This window comes from Leptopilina heterotoma, unplaced genomic scaffold (assembly GCF_015476425.1).
Source record: "Leptopilina heterotoma isolate Lh14 unplaced genomic scaffold, ASM1547642v1 Lhet_58, whole genome shotgun sequence".
Classification (NCBI taxonomy): domain Eukaryota; kingdom Metazoa; phylum Arthropoda; class Insecta; order Hymenoptera; family Figitidae; genus Leptopilina; species Leptopilina heterotoma.
Window position 1 is genome coordinate 1,723,255 of NW_025111131.1, and position 18,485 is coordinate 1,741,739.

Consider the following 18,485-nt stretch of genomic DNA (forward strand, 5'->3'; position numbering starts at 1 on the left):
TTTACACTTTTTAAAAAATTAACCTTCAAAAACAAAAGAAAACGAATGTTTTGTGGTTAATTTAAAGTTAATGTACTGTTTAGTTTTCTTAAAATTATTTAGTTTCGTGTATTTTACATTATTTTATATTTTATTGTACACCTGATAGGATTCAAACTCGCAACCTACAGCTTTCATCATGCTTCATGTTAATCATAAATGAAAAAAGCATCATGATGGGGGGGGGGGTTAAAAATTACCCAAATTAAGTATCATATGCTTTATGGATAACCCCAAAGTTTATGAAAATTTTCTTTACAGTAATTAAATTTCTGCATAATTATATAAAAATAATCGAAAGCGTGGAAAAAAAATTTTTTGAAAACATTTAGAAACACTAAATCAGTGATAACATTTTTTAACTCTCATACTTTAAAGGTGTGTTTTTTAAATATTGATGTAAAGTTGTTACTATCAAAAATTAATAATAATTATTAAACATTTGAAAGTAAACAACAATTTTTTCCATAGCAATGTAGGATTAATTTCAAACTTTTAATTAATATGACATAATTCTATTGAAAATTTTTGAAAAATAGTCAAGAAGAGATTTTACAGATAAGGATAGTTCTTTAAAAAATTATTTTTTTACCTACTGTTAATTTATCCATTTATGCTCAAATTACTTGTGAACAATTAATTTTTTTTGTATCAGTTACAAAAATGTAAGGGAAGCAATTTATTTCTTCGTTAAGGTGAAAATTTTTAAGATTTTAAACTCTAACCTCTAGGGGTTGATCTTTACGTTGGAGGCTAGTATTTAAAAAATTAATTAAAAAACATTTCAAATCCTTTTGATTAGTTTTAAAATTAAGCGATATTCTTTGAAAAATTATTTTTTTGCAAATTTAAGATATTTTGAATTATACATAAATTTTATAATCAATTGTTAAAAAATCTACTTGAAATAAAAGAAAGAAATTTTTTAAAAATAAAGGGTGGATATTTGAATCTTGGATTTCCGACTTTTTGAAAACCCTACATTTTTCATAACAATTTTTCCTCATTTCTAGTAATTATTCTTTCGCCATCCACTATAATCAGAGTGTATGAATAGTTGAATGCCCTCGCACGTTAAGCGATTCACTTTTCTAGAGGTGATTTCAACCCTTAAAATTGAACCTTGGCTCATAAAATACGAGACTAATACTTTTCTATATTCTAAAAGAAAAACCACTTAATATTTAATTAAATTTTAATTAATTTATTTTTATTTAACAAATTTATTTGATTAAAAAGTTAAATTAAATAATTAAAATCAAATGAACCATTGTTTATCGAAATGGGTGAGTGCGAGTTCCGTAGGTTTACTCGTAAGTTATAGTAGGGACGCTCAATCTTAGCATATTTCAGATTTAAAAAAAATTTACACTCAAGACTTCTTGATTTATCTTAATGTAATTAATTAAATTCGTACGGAAAAGTCTAATATAATTGTTTTTAAAAAAAGTATACTGTGCGTTAAACACAATTTAGTCGATAGATTGTTCATTTTTTTCAATAACATGAACATCAATACACTTTTTTGAAGATGAAGGGTCTAGAATGAAATAATTTTATTAAAATCGGTTAGAAAATAAAGGCTTAATTCTTTTTTTAATATAAAGTTCTCTTTTCTCATTCTCTTTGTCGGTGAAGACTCTTGAAGTCATATTTCTTATTCACTAAATTTACATTTAACAAAATAAACAATTACATTTTATTTAACATTTAATATAAATTTGATTTTATGTAATACTTAAATTTTCATATTTATATAACAAAGGATGACACAAAAATAAGTTTTTGAATTAAAAGCGAAAAATTAAATAATTTTTTTTCATAACACGTTTTTATTCAATTTTACTGAATATATAATTACTTATCTACATTGAATTTTCAAGAGTATTTTCAATTTGATTTTTCCTATATTTTGAAAAAAAGGTTAATACCCTTTTTCAAAATATGGGAAAAATCAAATTGTGCTCTACTCGAACAATCACCCTTATATTTCTTTAATTATTTTGGAATTACTTTTTAACATCAATAAATAAAGTGTATATAGATGAAACATGGCTTATGCATTACTACTTTATATGAAAAAGCAAGAACTAAAAAAAGATAACAATTTATCGATACCACCAGTTTAACAATACAAAGAATTCATGTTTTATGTAAGTAGAATAATATTTATAAAATTTTATTTATCTTTTTGTTCTATTATTACTTTTAAAAAAAAGCAAATAATTTAAAAAAACTTTGCAATCACTTGTATTTAATTTATTGTAAATATGTTTTATCATCCTATCATGATGTTAGTAAGTATTTATTGGTAAATGTCAATGAAACACGTTACTTTTTAAAAAAAAGATACAAATTGCATATCACCCTTTTTTTATTGACTGATTTCATCCCACGATGAGTTCTTCCATCTTGGTTGTCATATCATTTTGTTTGAATCAAAAGTCATTATTGCAGTTTTTACTTTGTTGCACATTCATATGTCGTATTCTTCTATTATACACGAAATCTGAATATTACATTTTTAGCCATTATTTTGAGATATTCTATCAAGTAGAAGATCTTTTTACGGGGGGTATCGTCGAGAACAAGAATCACCAGCCATGTTACGATTGATTATCTGTAGTGGGAGGCGGGTGAACGAGCCATCATTGCAATTCATGGCTCTACAACTACATCTCGCAGTATCCTACCAACCAATGTATAATTCGCGTGGGGATGAAAATCGCATTCTTTTTTGGCGGGCTTCATGGCGCTGCCATCGACATGATAGAGGGAGAGTCTGATACTCTGTAGCTTAGGGCTGTAGCTCTCTCTCACACTTCTCCCTTTAATCCTGATTTTAAATAATAAAATTCATTCCTTTATTTGTTGTTTTTTTTTATTCTCAATGGCTTCTTTTCATTTTTTTTATATAAATAATACTTGAATGCACAACCAACATTTAATTAACAAAAAATATTAAATATTTAAAATAAATAAAAATTCTTAAAATTTTAATTGCATCAAAATATGCTTCAGATAAATGTATTTAGTAATGTATTTACTAAGAGCAGAAATAAATAAATGTAATGTTTTTCAAAAGTCTCTCGAATACTGATCCAGTGAATCTGTGTACAATAACAATTACACTACTACCACATAAATAAAAGAATCTTTCGTTGGACAATAGACATTCTTTGAATAGTAATGAAATTAAATATCTACTAAGAGACTAATAATCAATACATGAGAAAACAGCGCAGTCGCCGAATAGGCTCGGTGCCACTACTATTCAATAAACGCTTCTCTCTTTACCATTTTGAGTAGACAGTTTGAATGTGCTACCCTCATCGTCAACTTTCGAAACTGTTGACCAACTTGATTCTTCCTTATCGTTAGATCATAAGGACATTATGCCTACTCAGGAGTTATTTGTATTTTAGTAAATTTACTATTACCGACTGAAATAAAGGATGCTTGCTTGAAAAAGTAGAAAGCTATGATAAATTATATAATTTTGTTTCTACTTTTAAAAGACTATGGTAAGTGACCGATATAAAATTATTTCTACAATTCTGTCATTAATGTAACAATTATTCTTAAATATTAACTTATATTTATAATACAAGTGGGCCCTAAGGTGGCCACCATCTTTTGAACGACTGTAATTCCTAAACGGTTTTATTTAACATAATTAATAATATATGCCCTGAAACTGTATCTCCTCAGCTAACTTTTAAGCAAAAAAATTTTTTTTTTACTAAGGAAAATAAAACTTAGACGACTTTGGAAAACAGCTAAAATTTTGCTTAAAAAAAAGTGTCTTCAAAGTGCCCACCATTCAAAAATTCACTGAAAAATTAAAAAAATAGTTGCAAAAATCAATTTAAGGTAATTCTATTTGAAATACTTTGTTTTTGGCTTATAATCACAGAATCAATAGTTGCAAACTCTGTTTTTTGCTTATAAGAAGCCATTTTAAAATATTGTTAATTATTTATCGTATTTCATATATTAAACACTAAATTATTTCATTATTCATCATAAAATTTTTCAAATCGATAAAATTTACATTTTCCATAATATATTTTGATAAATATTACATCGTAAAAAAATTTAAAAGTGATTTTACATAAAAACGCATGATGGACACCTTAGGGCCAAAAAAGTGTCCACCTTAGGACCAGGACGACATTTTTTAAAAGTTATCAAAAAATTGTATAACAAACAATGTTATCGATATTCATTTATATTATTATTGTATTATATGTAAACAAAATTACCACAAAGTTTAGAATTTTTAAACTATTAACTGTAATTTAATCACAGTACCACTTTAAAAACAATGCTTTCAAAATAAAATAACGCAAGAATTTCCCTAGAGTGGCCACCTTGGGAACCTCTACTTTACTTATATCAATAAGCATATTCATTAGAAGATAAGTATGCTGTTAATTTTCTATGGTTTTTTCAACCATTTGGATAACTATTATTATTAAATATTATTAAATATTATTATTATTATTACACAGGCACACAAAAAAATAAAAGTGGTCTGTTTATTAGACCAGAGCTACATGTCTTATAGTATTTTTGCCCGCTGAAAACAAAAATGTTTTTTTTAAATTGAAAAAACTACCCTTAAAAGTACAAATTCAAAGTTTAAAGTAAAAAAATTAAATTACAGATTTTGTTGCAAAACAGAACAAATGCCACTTCTATTACAACTCAGAAACAATATCAGAATTGCTCCATCACCCTCTGTTTTTTTTAAATCGAAAAAACTAACCTTAAATATACAAATTCAAAGTTTAAAGTAATAGAAAATGTAATAATAGATTGTTTTTTAAAACAGAACAATAAATTTATGTACTTCTCGTTCAACAACTCAGTAACAATGTCAGAATTAAAACATAACCCTTTCTTTTAAATCGAAAAAACTACACCTTAAATGTATAAATTAAAAGTTTTCACAGTAAAAGAAATGAAATAACCGATTGTTTTTCAAAATTGAACAATAAATTTATGTACTTCTCATACAACAATTCAAAACCACCCCAATTTTTTTTTAAATAAAAAAAACTACCCTTATATGAATAAACTCAGACTTTAAAGAAAAAAATGTTAAAATGAGTTTTTTAAAAGATCCATTAATATCATTAAAAACCATATATTTCTGTATCCTATTTCCAACTCAACACTCACGAATCATTTTTTCTGTTGTAACGAACCCTTTCATTTTCAAACCCAGCGGTGTTGTGGATTTCGTTTTCTTTTTTTTTATCTGTTTTTGTTTCCTTCTTTTAAAACAAAATGAAGTTTATGAAAAAATTTTTTTTTAATTTCTGTCTAAAAAATTGAATTTTACCACTTTGAGGTATAGTTGTCCGGCTGCTACTCTTAAGAAAATTGATTTTCAAAAGATTTTATCAAATTTTGAGATAATTTTTTTTCGGGTGCCCTTTAAATGTGGTAAAAATTTCAAAACCCTTTGCGATGCTAAATTTTGAGTTATTTAAGTTCAAACTTTAACTTTTACATGCGCGATTATGTTAAAAATAAAAAATGTCAACAACAATTTCTCGTTTTTTGACATGGCAAATGGTTTTGAAATTTGTAACCCCTTTAAAGGGCACCCGAAGAAACATTTTCTCAAAATTTATAGAAAATCTATCAAAACTCAATTTTTTTAAGAGTAGCAGCCGGAGAAATATCTTAAGGGTGGTTTTTTGAAATTTTAACAAAAACTAATTATGTCGTTTTAATTCTGACGCTGATTTTGAGTTTTTAAAATAAAAATACAGGAACGTATGCTTCCTTTGAAAAATTAGTTTTTTTTCTCATTTTTATCCTGTTAAGGGTAGTTTTTATCCATTTTAACAATCACATGGGGTGATGTTTTAATTCTGACATTGTTTTTGAGTCGTTGAAAGAGAAGTATATAAATTTATTGTTCTGTTTTAAAAAACAATCTATTATTTCATTTTTTTTACTTTAAAGTTTAGATTTGCACATTTAAGGGTGGTTTTTTCCATTTAAAAAAAACAGGGTGATGGATCAATTTTAACATACAGTACCGTCTGAAATTGTCAGTCCACCTATTTTTAAAGGAATGAAAAAAATTCTTTAACGTAAAATTCATGAAAACTAAAATTTTTTTTGGTTTATATTTTGTAAGAGGATAAAATTTTGAAAAGAATAAGACCTCACAGAAGTCATTTGCCCAAAATTTGTAGAAGATATTCTTAATAATCGTCATTTTCAATGTTTTACAAAAATTTGAATAACTTCTAAAATAATGAACGCTTTTTAATAATCTTAGGCTTATTTTAAAGGTCATTTTCTACGGAATAAGAATTACTTATAGGCATTAACCTGTAATTTTTTACTTGGAATAAGCATGACGTCAAAGTTGGACAAAAAAATTCAAAAAATTTGAAATAATATTATTAAAAGAAAAATAATTTTTGAAATTCAAACATATTTTTTTATTAACTTTTCTTTAAAAATCTTCACCATATCATGTTTTATATATGTTCTAGAATAGTTTTAGTACAAAAAATTTATTTCAAATTTTTCTAATTTTTTTGTCCAACTTTGACGTCATGCTTATTCCAAATAAAAAATTACAGGTTAATGCCTATAAGTAATGCTTATTCCGTAGAAAACGACCTTTAAAATAAGCCTAAGATTATTAAAAAGCGTTCATTATTTTAGAAGTTATTAAAATTTTTGTAAAACATTGAAAATGACGATTATTAAGAATATCTTCTACAAATTTTGGGCAAATGACTTCTGTGAGGTCTTATTCTTTTCAAAATTTTATCCTCTTACAAAATATAAACCAAAAAAAATTTTAGTTTTCATGAATTTTATGTTAAAAAATTTTTTTCATTCCTTCAAAAATGGGTGGATTGGCAATTTTGGCCGGTACTGTAGTTTCTGAGTTGTTGGAGGAGAAATACATTTAAGTTTATTTTTCAGTTTTGAAAAACAATCTTTTGTTTCATTCTTTACTTTAAATTTTGAATTTGTACATTTAAGGGTAGTTTTTTCGATTTAAATAAAACATAGGGTAATGGAGAAAGTCTGACATTGTTTCTGAGTTATTGTAACAGAAGTACATACATTAATATTGTTCTGTTTTGCAACACAATCTGTTTTCAATTTTTTTTAATTTTAAACTTTTATTTTAACATTTTAAATATTTAAACATTTGATTTAAACTTAAAATATTTAAGGGTAGTTTTTTCGATTTAAAAAAACAGAGGATGATGGAGCAATTCTGACTTCATATTCGTTTTCAGCGGGCAAAAATACTATAAAACATGTAGGTCTGGTTCAATAAACAGACCACTTTTATTTTTATGTGTGCCTGTGTTATGAAATAATAATTAAATAATTATTTCTGCGCAGTACATTTCTATGGCTTCTAAGACTGTGTAATGAATTTTAATTTGATAGTGAAGCTTCGATCTGTAAGTAGCCGAAAATTCAAAAGTTAATTTATCCAATTACAATATGAAAGATTAAAAAAATAATTATTTTGTTGGACACCAGGTACTCTAGATACAATAAAACGTATTCTACTGTCCTTTATTGTCTTTTCACTTGCTAATAAATCTATACTTAAAACTTTTTAATATGGTAATTTAATGCAAATTCACTTCCATTATAAAAGGTGATGTAAGGTGCCTCACATGCATGGCATAATGCTTCAAAAGAATTTTTTTTAAATTTTGATGATATCGTGAATCCTCGTGCAATACTCATGTTGATAAGCAACAAAAACGATCCTGCTTGCACTCATTTTGAGTTTTAGTCACAAAGTTTTAAAATGAACCATATTGGTTTCGTTTTTATTCAATAATTAAAAAATTTTGAATAAATACCTAAAAACTATAATTTAAAAAAAAAACTACTTAAACTTTTTTTTATAGAAGCAACATATTTCAAATAATAAACTTCAATTCATTATGTTAATTTTCTGCATTTATGAAAGTAAATAAAATAACTTTTAGGTTAAAGAATTGATTTTTAGGTGGAAGTTCACTTAAATCAACCTGAAGTTTACTGCTAACTCATTTTGATACAGAACAAAAAATGTTAAGCAGCAAAAATGAGTACAGGTTTTTTAATGTATAGATATTGCAGCAAACATTGCATGAAAATTTATACTGAAATTATTTTTGGAAATTTAAAATTACAAATTACAGCAATATTACAATTAAAAACAGTTTAATAAAATTTTGCAATTAAAATATTTTTATAAATTTTTATATATTATTAATTTATCCAATTTATTTTTTTTATTTTAATAAATATTATTTAATTTATATTTATTAGAATTAGAATTAAATTTTTTTTTGATATTCTAATTGGTACTGACAGCTATCGAATAAGATTTCAAACAACAACAAATTTTATTATATTAGCGAAATTTTTAGTTGTTTCAGTTAAGACTTTCGCTATTTGAGAGAAATTTATCACTTTTTCAAGTAAAAAATGTTTCCGTGGAACTATTTTGTGAGTGAAGAAAATGAAAAACAGGCAAAAGAAAGATTAAAAATTTTAAATATATTATAAAATTTAGACCTAATAAAGTATTAAAATTTTATGCCTATTAAAAATTATAAGAAGGTTAAAACAAAATATCCCAAGAAATCTATATTTTTTGGTGTAGGTAATATAGAAGAAAATATGTTGCATACTCCCTGCCCGATTGCAACCCGTCGCATCGAGGTGTACTTCGGGAAATATTATCTCACCAGTGTTTCTCATCTTTTATGGTTTAAAATCGAGTAAGCTTATAAATAACTCGTAGCTGCCGCAATTAATAAATTAATGCAGTGCAAAATACATAAATCATACTTTAGATTAACTTTAACTCATTTCGTTCGAGAAATACGTTCTTTTCTTTCTGTACTCGACATTTTCAAAGATTATAGGCTAAAAAAATTTGCATATAGCGTTTATGTATTTTTAGTCCTCTTTCAGAATCTACAAGAAAATTTTACTTTTGAATTATAAATGTATAAAAAAATGTACGTATCAGAGATGTTAGTTTTATTTTTGAGTTTAGTTATTTGTGATAAGAAAATTTATGTTTCCAATTTGTTTTTCTATTTTAAAAATTTTAGATAATTTGCCCAAAATGTTTGAGTTCAAATTTTTCCTGAAGCGATTTCCAATTGAAAATACATATACATAGTTTTAATGAAAAACAAAAGCCAAAAGTTTTGTCTTTTTTTGTTTAAACAATCATGACTTTTTTGTCCTTAAGTGAAAAGAAAAATTCTCTTGTAAATTATGAAAGATGACTAAAAAATATATTAGAAACACTATATGCAAATCAATATTCATTTTTATAATTATTATTATTATTTTTATAATATTTTAAGAAAAATATACTGTAAAAGAAAGTAGAAAAAGTTAAGCAAAACTTTTTTCGTTTTCACTTAAAGTATTTAATTACTTCCGTATATAAATTTTTAGAATAATATTTACATCTGTAAGTTCACTGATGCATTTATCCAATATATTTAAAGGAAGAAGTTTTTAAGTCCTTTTTAGGAACTATGGTTAGAAAATAACGATATATTCATAATTGCTACAAAGTATTTATATTTAAACATAAACACCGGTTCACGATGTATTATTCTAAAAGATTAGAACTGGTCAATACACTTAAGTATTTTAGGTCCCATGCACAACAGTGCAGTCACTAAACCCTCTAAGGATCAAAGTAGTCATTGTAGGATGATTGGATAGCATAATTAGGATGACTCAGATTCTGGAAAGAATTTTTATCCCATTCTAAAAATGTTCCCTCCAGTTTTTCTACTATATTCCAAAGAGTAAGAAAATGCTATTTTCAAAGGAGGACAACTCTCGAACAAAAATCAGTCTCCATTCTGAGTTTAGAATCTCAAGTATTTTTTGTTGCTATACATTTCGCCAAGTCGAGTATGTTTAACTTGCTCCTGCAAGTTTCGGTTTTATATCCGAACGGAAGATAAGAATAATAAAATTAATTTTTAACCTAGTAGAATAATAATATATTATAAAAAAATTATTATCAAATATACTTCATAGCATTTTTCTTCAATTAATTCGTTCCGACCATTAATTGTAAAACTGTAATTCTTACAATTAAAGTGCAACGAATTAATAATGTACATAGGTTAAAGTTAAAATTTTTAGACTTACCTATGATTGTGATCAAGGTTTGAATGATCCGTTTTTGGTACAGAAGAAACTAGTGCGTGAGATGCTAATGCGTGTGCATGCGGACTTAAACCTGGATGGGGTGGCATTAGGCTTGTAGGCGAAAACCGATACAAGTCACTGTAAAAAAAAGTTTGTGTGAAATGGCATTTCAATAGTCAAAGCAAACAGATTACTGTAAAATAAAAATATTAATTTATTTGATAAAATAGATATAAATAAAAATTACAATAATAGTGATTAAAATATATTTTGCATTAGATTCTCATTTTCTATTCGATAAAAAAACTGTGCCTATTAGAATGGAATTAAAAAAAGTTAATTTCACCTAATCCCAAAAATTCACTTTTTAATTAACTTTTAATTCACTTGAGAATGGAATAGAAATATATAATTATATAGTGTTAATAACGATTATAACGTTACTTCTTCCAAAAAGCATTATTTAAGATTAAAAAAATTATAAATGTATTTTCCTGAACGGAATTAATCATCATTTATTTTCATTTATATATTATTTGAGGAAACTTTTAGGAATTAAAAAATTACAAAATATTTGTCACTGATGATATAGAAGTCGATTTTAATTATTTTTTAAAGGATGGACCTTTAAAATGAAATTTACGAATTTCGACCATTCTCGTCCCTCAATGGTTATAAATAAAAGAAATAGATACATATTTAATATTTCATGATATTGAGGTATCATGAACACCCGATTAAGGTGAATTTTTTATGTTTTCAAGTTTTTGGGGGTCGACAGTTTTTGATAAAATAAAACAATATTTTTGAATTGACGTATTCACTCAAAAAACTGAATAATTAAAAATTAAAATACTGACAATGAGAGAAATAAAAACTTAAAGTATAATAATTAATATGAGTTAATAACAAACATAAAATATATTTCAAAAAAATATTGAAATTAACTTTAAGAAATAAAAATTAATTTAATGATTTTTTGAAGCAAAATAAAAATTTTGATACATTACCTGAGTAATACACGACAATATTGTTATTTGTCTGAAAGTTCTTTAAGAAATTATATAAAGAAAGAAAAAATTTAACCATATTTAAATAATTTTGTCGGTTTACATAAATTTTAGCTAGGAAAAAAATTTGCAGTTTATTAATACCAATCAATTTAAAACATAAGTGTTATGTTAATTATTATAATATAATATATAATTTCTTTCATTAAAGTTGCCTATCTTTTGTGGAACAATAAGCCTCCAAAAAGTTGCCAAAAGTATTATAATGAGTGCTTATCTATGAAGATAAAAAGCAAAAAACTAATTGCCAAATTCAAAAAAAAATTTGGTTTTTCTGCTATGAATAATTAAATATTGTGTCTTAAAAGTTATCTTTTTCAACATCATTAGAAATTTCTTGATAACGTCCTATAGAGGCACTAAAACTTTCAATAAAGTATTAACAGGACGAACTCAAGAAGTATCTTTGTTGTTAGGAAGAACTCAACATGTGCATTGTGCAAGGAAAAATTACTGTCTTATTATTGCCATAAAATTAGAGACAAATAAATGTATTCTCGCACATACCTTGTTGTCAAACACAAATTTAATGCATAGATTTCTTTGCATAGCAAACCTACGGAACCCGATTTCAATAAACCAAGATTTATATTTATTCTGTACCAAGGTTTTATGTGATAAGACTCAAATTTAAGGTTATATAAATCACACCTACAAAAGTGGATTTTGACACGCGAGAGTATTCAACTACAAAACTCTGATTATAGTAGATAGTCAAAAAATAATTACAGGAAATGAGAAAATTGTTTAATAAATGTAGGGCATTCAAAAACTCGGAAAATCAACTTCTAAAACCCATCCTTAACTCTGTAAACATCCTTAGTTTTTACAAATTGCCTTCTTTTATCTAAAGAAGATTATTTAACAGTTAGCATCTAAAAATTCCAAAAAATTAACCTTAACATGAAAATCACCCCAAGAAGATTCAAATTTAAAAATTTACAAGAATTTTCAGTAATTATTCTTTAGCTATTCACTTTAATCAAGCTATAGTGATATATAGTAAACTTCAGATGTCATTAGGATGTTACGTAATCGGATATAAATGTCCAAATATGTTTTAGCAGATTCCAGACTCAAACTTTTCGGATACCTATAATAGACAGCGTCGTGTCCACTCTATTCTAACTTTTTCATGCTTTTCTCAAGAAAAATCATGGCACCCACATTGTCTGTGGCAAAACCCTCAAACATTTGGGCATCATGCTAGACAGAAGACTCATCTATAACAGCTAAGAGATACATAACTTTCTGTTCAGACTATCTCCAATTCTTTTTAGCTTATATCTCCGCGAATTGGAAACTTACCTTCCAGTAAACATGAAACATGTCATGAACGCAGACGACCTTCTTTTATACTACCAATTTAAGAAATTTCGACCTATCAATGAAGATGAACTCTCCTTAGAGATTTCTGCTGCTTTGAACAGTCTAGCGACATGGTTGGGTACTTTGGGTATGGATGTTACTCCCCATAAGACCGAGTGTTGCATTTTTTCTAGATCTCACATTACTTTTGATAACTTCACAGTGAAAATTGGAAATTCGACAATAAACTGCAATTCGGAAATGAAACATCTAGGGATCATCTTAGATCGTAAACTCCTATGGAAGGCTCACGTAACGTGGGGCGTGTCACCCATTCAGAAAACCTTGTAATTCACCTGTTACAAACTCTCGCTGCCACAATAGGAGACCCGAATTTTAAGCTTCATTTAAATAAAATTTCACTATTCGATGTATTTCTGGATTTATCACCAATCTTGAGTATGTGCCAAAAAACAAGTAAGCCAGCCTATTTTGATTGGCTTTGGTCCTCTCTAACTGTCTCCCTGAAATGTGACACCAAGTCAGGTTATACTACGAAGGAGCATCCCTCTCCCGAAACTTGCTTCAGAGAAATCCTGCAGACTGAGTTTCCCAATTTCCATCCTATCTTTACTGATGTCTCTAAGTCTTCTTTAACCAATTTATCCTCTGTCGCATTTTATGATCAACGGAGAAATTATACACAAGGCTGTAGCGATGTAGAATGACGATGGAGAGAGCGAAAAACGTTATCAGGAATGTGTGTGAAAGCGAAGTGGCGAAAATGTACGCGTGAGTGCAAAGATCCGTAAATTCTCGAAAATGTCTTCGGGGACCTACGTAGAATTAAGTAGAGAGAGACGATTTGAATGTCGTATTTCGTCATTTTTATAATCATTGTCTCGTAGCTTTCGGTCGAGTGAGCGATCTTCGCCACTGCTTGTGTATCTCGCCGAGAACTCATAAGGTAAAAGTTATGAATCTGAATTTATATTTGAGTGGTCGATGCATAAATGTTATTCTGTTTATTAGAGTGGCGAATTTGATGGGAAAATCGTCCCGATTGTGATATTATTGGTTGATGAAATTGTTGACGCCACCATCTATCCTGCCATATGTGATATAAAATCGTCAAAGGATCACCCATGCGATTTTATGCTTGCAGTACTCGTTATTTTTTGGTGAAGCAAGGGATAACATTTTCTCCTAACACGACCACTGGAATGAATGATCAATTTCAAATTTAAGATCCAACAATAATTCAAGGTGACACAAATTATTAACTGTTAGAAGGCGGCGAGCATCCCTTTCTTTTAATCTGTATTTTGTTATATTATTTTAACGTCTATTACCTATTTTGTGACAGGTTTATCGATTATTCTATAAAAAACAAACTGGATAAAACCCTGATAGTTACGGATTCCCTCTCGGCTTTGAACCACCTTAGTAGCTGCTTTATACATAAAGCTAATCCGGATATGATCTACTCAATCTTAGACCTGATTCACTTCCTAACCATTTCTTAACCCATTTAGTCATCAAATTCATGTGGGTTTCAGCTCATTCGGGAATATGCTCATTTGGGGAACGAGGATTCTGTATGCAGAGAAATCAACAAACGCGAAAACTGAGTACATGTGGGTATTCTTTTGTCTCCCCTCAAAAACAACATTTTCATCCCAGACATACTAGCTTGGCTCGCTAAAAATTGGCCGTATACTGATCGATACAAGTTTTGCTCTTTATAATCTTGTTCTTCTATATTTTTGTATGTTTCGTTGTTCTAACAGTTGGCTATGCCTAAAGTCATCTAAGAAGAAGATATTGCGGTTGAGAAAGACAGCCCGAGCGTAACTGATGTTCCTATTGCACGCTGCAGCTCAATTTTTGGAGAAAATACTTCCGTATTGACGACATAATAAAGTTGGTTCGAAAAAGTTTCAGAAATTTGTTGCAGTAACGAGAAAAAAGCATTTTAATTGCACAACGTCGTTTGTCATCCTAAGTGCAAATTGACTAATATTCAATTAGTATTTTTATCTTCAATTACAACTTGGAAATGTCTTCTTCTAAACCAGGGTACAGGTTTCAATAACATATTTGTTAATTGTGTTGATTCCGCATACGATTTATCAAATAAAATAAACGTGCTTGATTCATTCCTTTGGATGAAGTCTGCCGAGAATGAGATTAAATACCAATCAGTGTTTTAAATTGTTTTGCGAAAACTGCGGCTTACCAAGTGTACAAACAAAGAATGATGACGTTGTGATACTCAATGGCGCAGAGTTCTAGAAACTTTGAGTAATTTTCGATCCAGTGATTTCTACAAACAATGCGTTTAGTTAGATACCTGTGTACCTGAATGTACGACTGCTATATTTTCTAAAATTCATAATAATGAAATCCAAGTTAGATAATTAGTCCACCAGGGGATATAATCTGCTTAATTTGAAGTACCAAAAATTTCTCGAATTATGCAATTAAACATGAAAGGCTTTCCATTATCATTCCATTATCAGCTAAGCCGATCGAGAGGTTGTTCAAATGGTTAGAAAAGATTGCAGATATGGAATTTATTTATTACTGTAATGCAATTTATCTTTCACCGTGTACGCTGTTGGGAGGTTGAACTGTAGACGGAAAAGCGGGACTTCTGTGCTTTGTGTTAGACATTAGAAAAGTTCGAGTCTGAAATATGCTTCTCAAGACGTCATTATCCTTCGCGCTACCTCCCGGTAGTCCACGTATACAAAAAATCTTCTATGATTCCCTAGTTGTTGGTTTCTATTCGAGTATCCTTTCTCTTAATCGACTTTGATCGCAATAAGTATATCAACTTCTACATTCTAAAGAATGAACCACAAACATTTTTAGACGCCATTCAGACTCAATTCGTAAATTTTTGAAATACATTTTATACAAAATGTTCTTTAACTTCAAATTTATATATTTCCAGATAGCACAATATGTAGGAAGTACGTGATCCGAATTTTGGGATTTTGCACAGCAAACTTGTGACAAGTAGCAAAATTTTTGTTTGTTTACAATGTGAATTTCGCATTGTTAACTCTCAGCGATAATATTCCTACAAAATATTGTGCTATCTGGGTTTGTGTAAATTTCTCTTATGAGATAATTAAAAATAACTGACCTGGGTAAACTGGAGCCACTTATAGGTAAACTCGATGGATAAGGACTCCGAAACCCTGCGCTTGCAGGAGAAATGGGGTACATGCTTGGCGTGTGCCTAAAACCAGAGCAATTTATTTTGTAATACAATAATCATTGATCCATTTATTTATTTTTACAAATATTTGTAGAATGAGATAAAACAATTAAAACTTTTGTTAAAAAATTCAAAGATTGAATGAGAGAACTTAAACTGCAGTTCAATTGCTATTGTGATAGCTGCCTCGCTAGAAGAATTCAATGATATTTTAGTAATGATGTTACTATCCGCTTTGCACAGATCTCTTTAATTCAAACTAGGGAAAGAATATTTACTTTGCTGTTCTGTAGAGTTCACATATTCGAGACCATAAACCTTTCATCAATTTTAAAACTGTATTTTATTATAAATCTCAACTAGGTATTTGGGTATTTTTTCATTTTTCATAAATTGGGTGAGTTTGATCTCTTTGGACGGAGTAGCTAGCTTTATATTAATACAAAATCACTGATTTCGAGGATGAGGCAATGCAGCACAATTCTTTGCAAATGATAATTGTTATAAACAGTATAATATAAATAATGTGAATAAAAATAAAATAAAGGCAGGTAGAGAATCAATTTAGATATTCTACGAAAGTCCGAAGGGTATTAGGTATTTTTCGGTGAATATTTTAGGATATTCCTAGGATTTTTCCAGAGTTGTCCACGGACATCTTAGGGATATCTAAATTTTCATATGTACCTAGAACTTCCATAGGATATTCATAGGATATATGTTAGGGTTTGGAGAAGTTAATAAGCATTAAAAACAAGCTTACCAAGACGCTGCAACTTGAGACATTTCAGGACTAAGCATAGAGTAAGGATATTGACCCGTAGAGAATGGGTACATTGGAGCTCTCGTAAGACCTGAAAGAAGAAAAATGTGTTAATATTAGGTATTTACTACGTGCAAACAATTGAATTTTTATGTAAGTAGGTGTGAAAGTTCAAGTGGAAATCCACAATTTACCTCCTGTTTTTAAAACTGTATTATTATATTAAATTTCAGTAAAGAGAATTTCGTTATACTAAAATTTAGTTAAATAAAGAAAACCTTTAAAAACAATTCGGTTAAAATTAAATGTTAATACATTGTAACCTCATTTATCCAAACAGAGGTTCGGATAATCGAGGTTCCATTGTATAAAATAATTTCTTGACATTAGTTACAATTAAGATCGAAGTTTTAATCAATTTTTTAAAAATAATAAAAAAAATTTTGTTTTTCCCTGATTTTCAAACAAAATTTTCACTTTTCCCCTGATCCGAAAGAATATTCTGATTCATTCTAAAAATGTTTGGATACTCAAAAAAGTGTTCTATTACATTTATTTACTAATTTCTTTAATAATTGTAAAATTATTCAAAAACATCAATAAATTCTTTTTTAAATAAATATTTAATCATTATTATTATTCTCCCATAGGAATTTAGATCTTCAAAAAATTTCATATTAAAACCTTCATGAAATTCAACAACTATAATAATTTATATTTCCATAAATATTTTTGACCCAGGTCAAAAAAAATTAAATTATTTACAAAAATTTTAATAAAATCCTTAGCAAGAATTTAATTATTTTCATAAATAATAAAATTCATCACAAGATTTCAATTATTTAAAAAAGTGTAATAAAAATAATCGTTGCAAGGATTTAATTATTCTCCTAAATAATAAAATTTATAGTTGAAATTAAAATATTTTCAAAATCTATTACTTTAATAAAATTTTTCAAAAGAATTCAATTATTTAAAAAGAATGTAATAAAATTTCGTTGCAAGAATTCAATTACTTTCATAAATTAATAAAATTCTTCACAGGATTTCAATTATTTTTAATACAATTTTAAGTAAATTCTTCAAAAAATATAATTATTCTCAAAAATTTTATTAAAATTCTTCGAAAGAATTCAATTGTCAATTATTTTTAATAATTTTTACAAAAGTTCCTTGAGAATTTTTAAATTCATTTGTTTACAATTCAATTTTACGAAATTTTAATTATACGTAAATTCTTCAATATTAAATATTTAGAAAATAAAAACTTGAATTAATTTAAAGAAAAAATTCAATTAAACTGTTTTAAAAGAACTTAATTCTACAGAAATATCAATGAAAAATTTAAATTTTCAAAAATTTTAATTTTAAATCTTTTCAAAATTTAATTATTTTAAAAAATTGACGCTATAATACTTTTAATATTCAATTATTATCTAAAATTTTAACTGAAATTCATTTCTAAATCAATTTGTAATATAAAATTCTACGAGAATTCAATTATTTAAATAAATAAAACATTAATTAATAATTAAATAAATAAAAATAAATAATTTATTGAATAAATGAATGTTTTTCAAAATTGAATTCTTATAAAGAATTTCATCAACTAATTTTTAAATAATTGAATCTTTTCGACTAATTTTAATAAAATTTTCAAGAATAATTACATTTTTTGAGGAATTTGATTAAAATTATATAAGAAATAATTGAAATTCTATTATGAGTTTTATTATTCATGAAAATAATTGAATCTCTGTAAAAATTTTATTATTTATGAAATAAAATAATTAAATGTTTGCTTAGAATTTTATCAACATTTTTTTTTAAATAATTGAATTCCTTTTAAAAATTTTATCAAAATAGTAGATATACTGAAAATTAT

General features: G+C 27.1%; 1 protein-coding gene across 8 annotated transcripts in view; it reads right to left on the reverse strand.

The window, feature by feature from the left end:
* Window positions 1–18,485, reverse strand: part of LOC122508891 (protein pangolin, isoforms A/H/I/S) — a 228,768-nt gene that overhangs the window by 62,980 nt on the left and 147,303 nt on the right. For 7 of the 8 annotated variants that reach the window (XM_043622553.1, XM_043622554.1, XM_043622552.1 and 4 more), the window contains 3 exons: window positions 16,601–16,691; window positions 15,763–15,858; window positions 10,231–10,368 (listed from right to left, as the gene is read on the reverse strand). In XM_043622553.1, the coding sequence (XP_043478488.1) occupies window positions 10,231–10,368; window positions 15,763–15,858; window positions 16,601–16,691 (325 nt within the window). Of the gene's footprint in view, window positions 1–2,406; window positions 3,307–10,230; window positions 10,369–15,762; window positions 15,859–16,600; window positions 16,692–18,485 lie in introns of those variants that run through there. The other variant, XM_043622558.1, reaches the window with a different exon arrangement.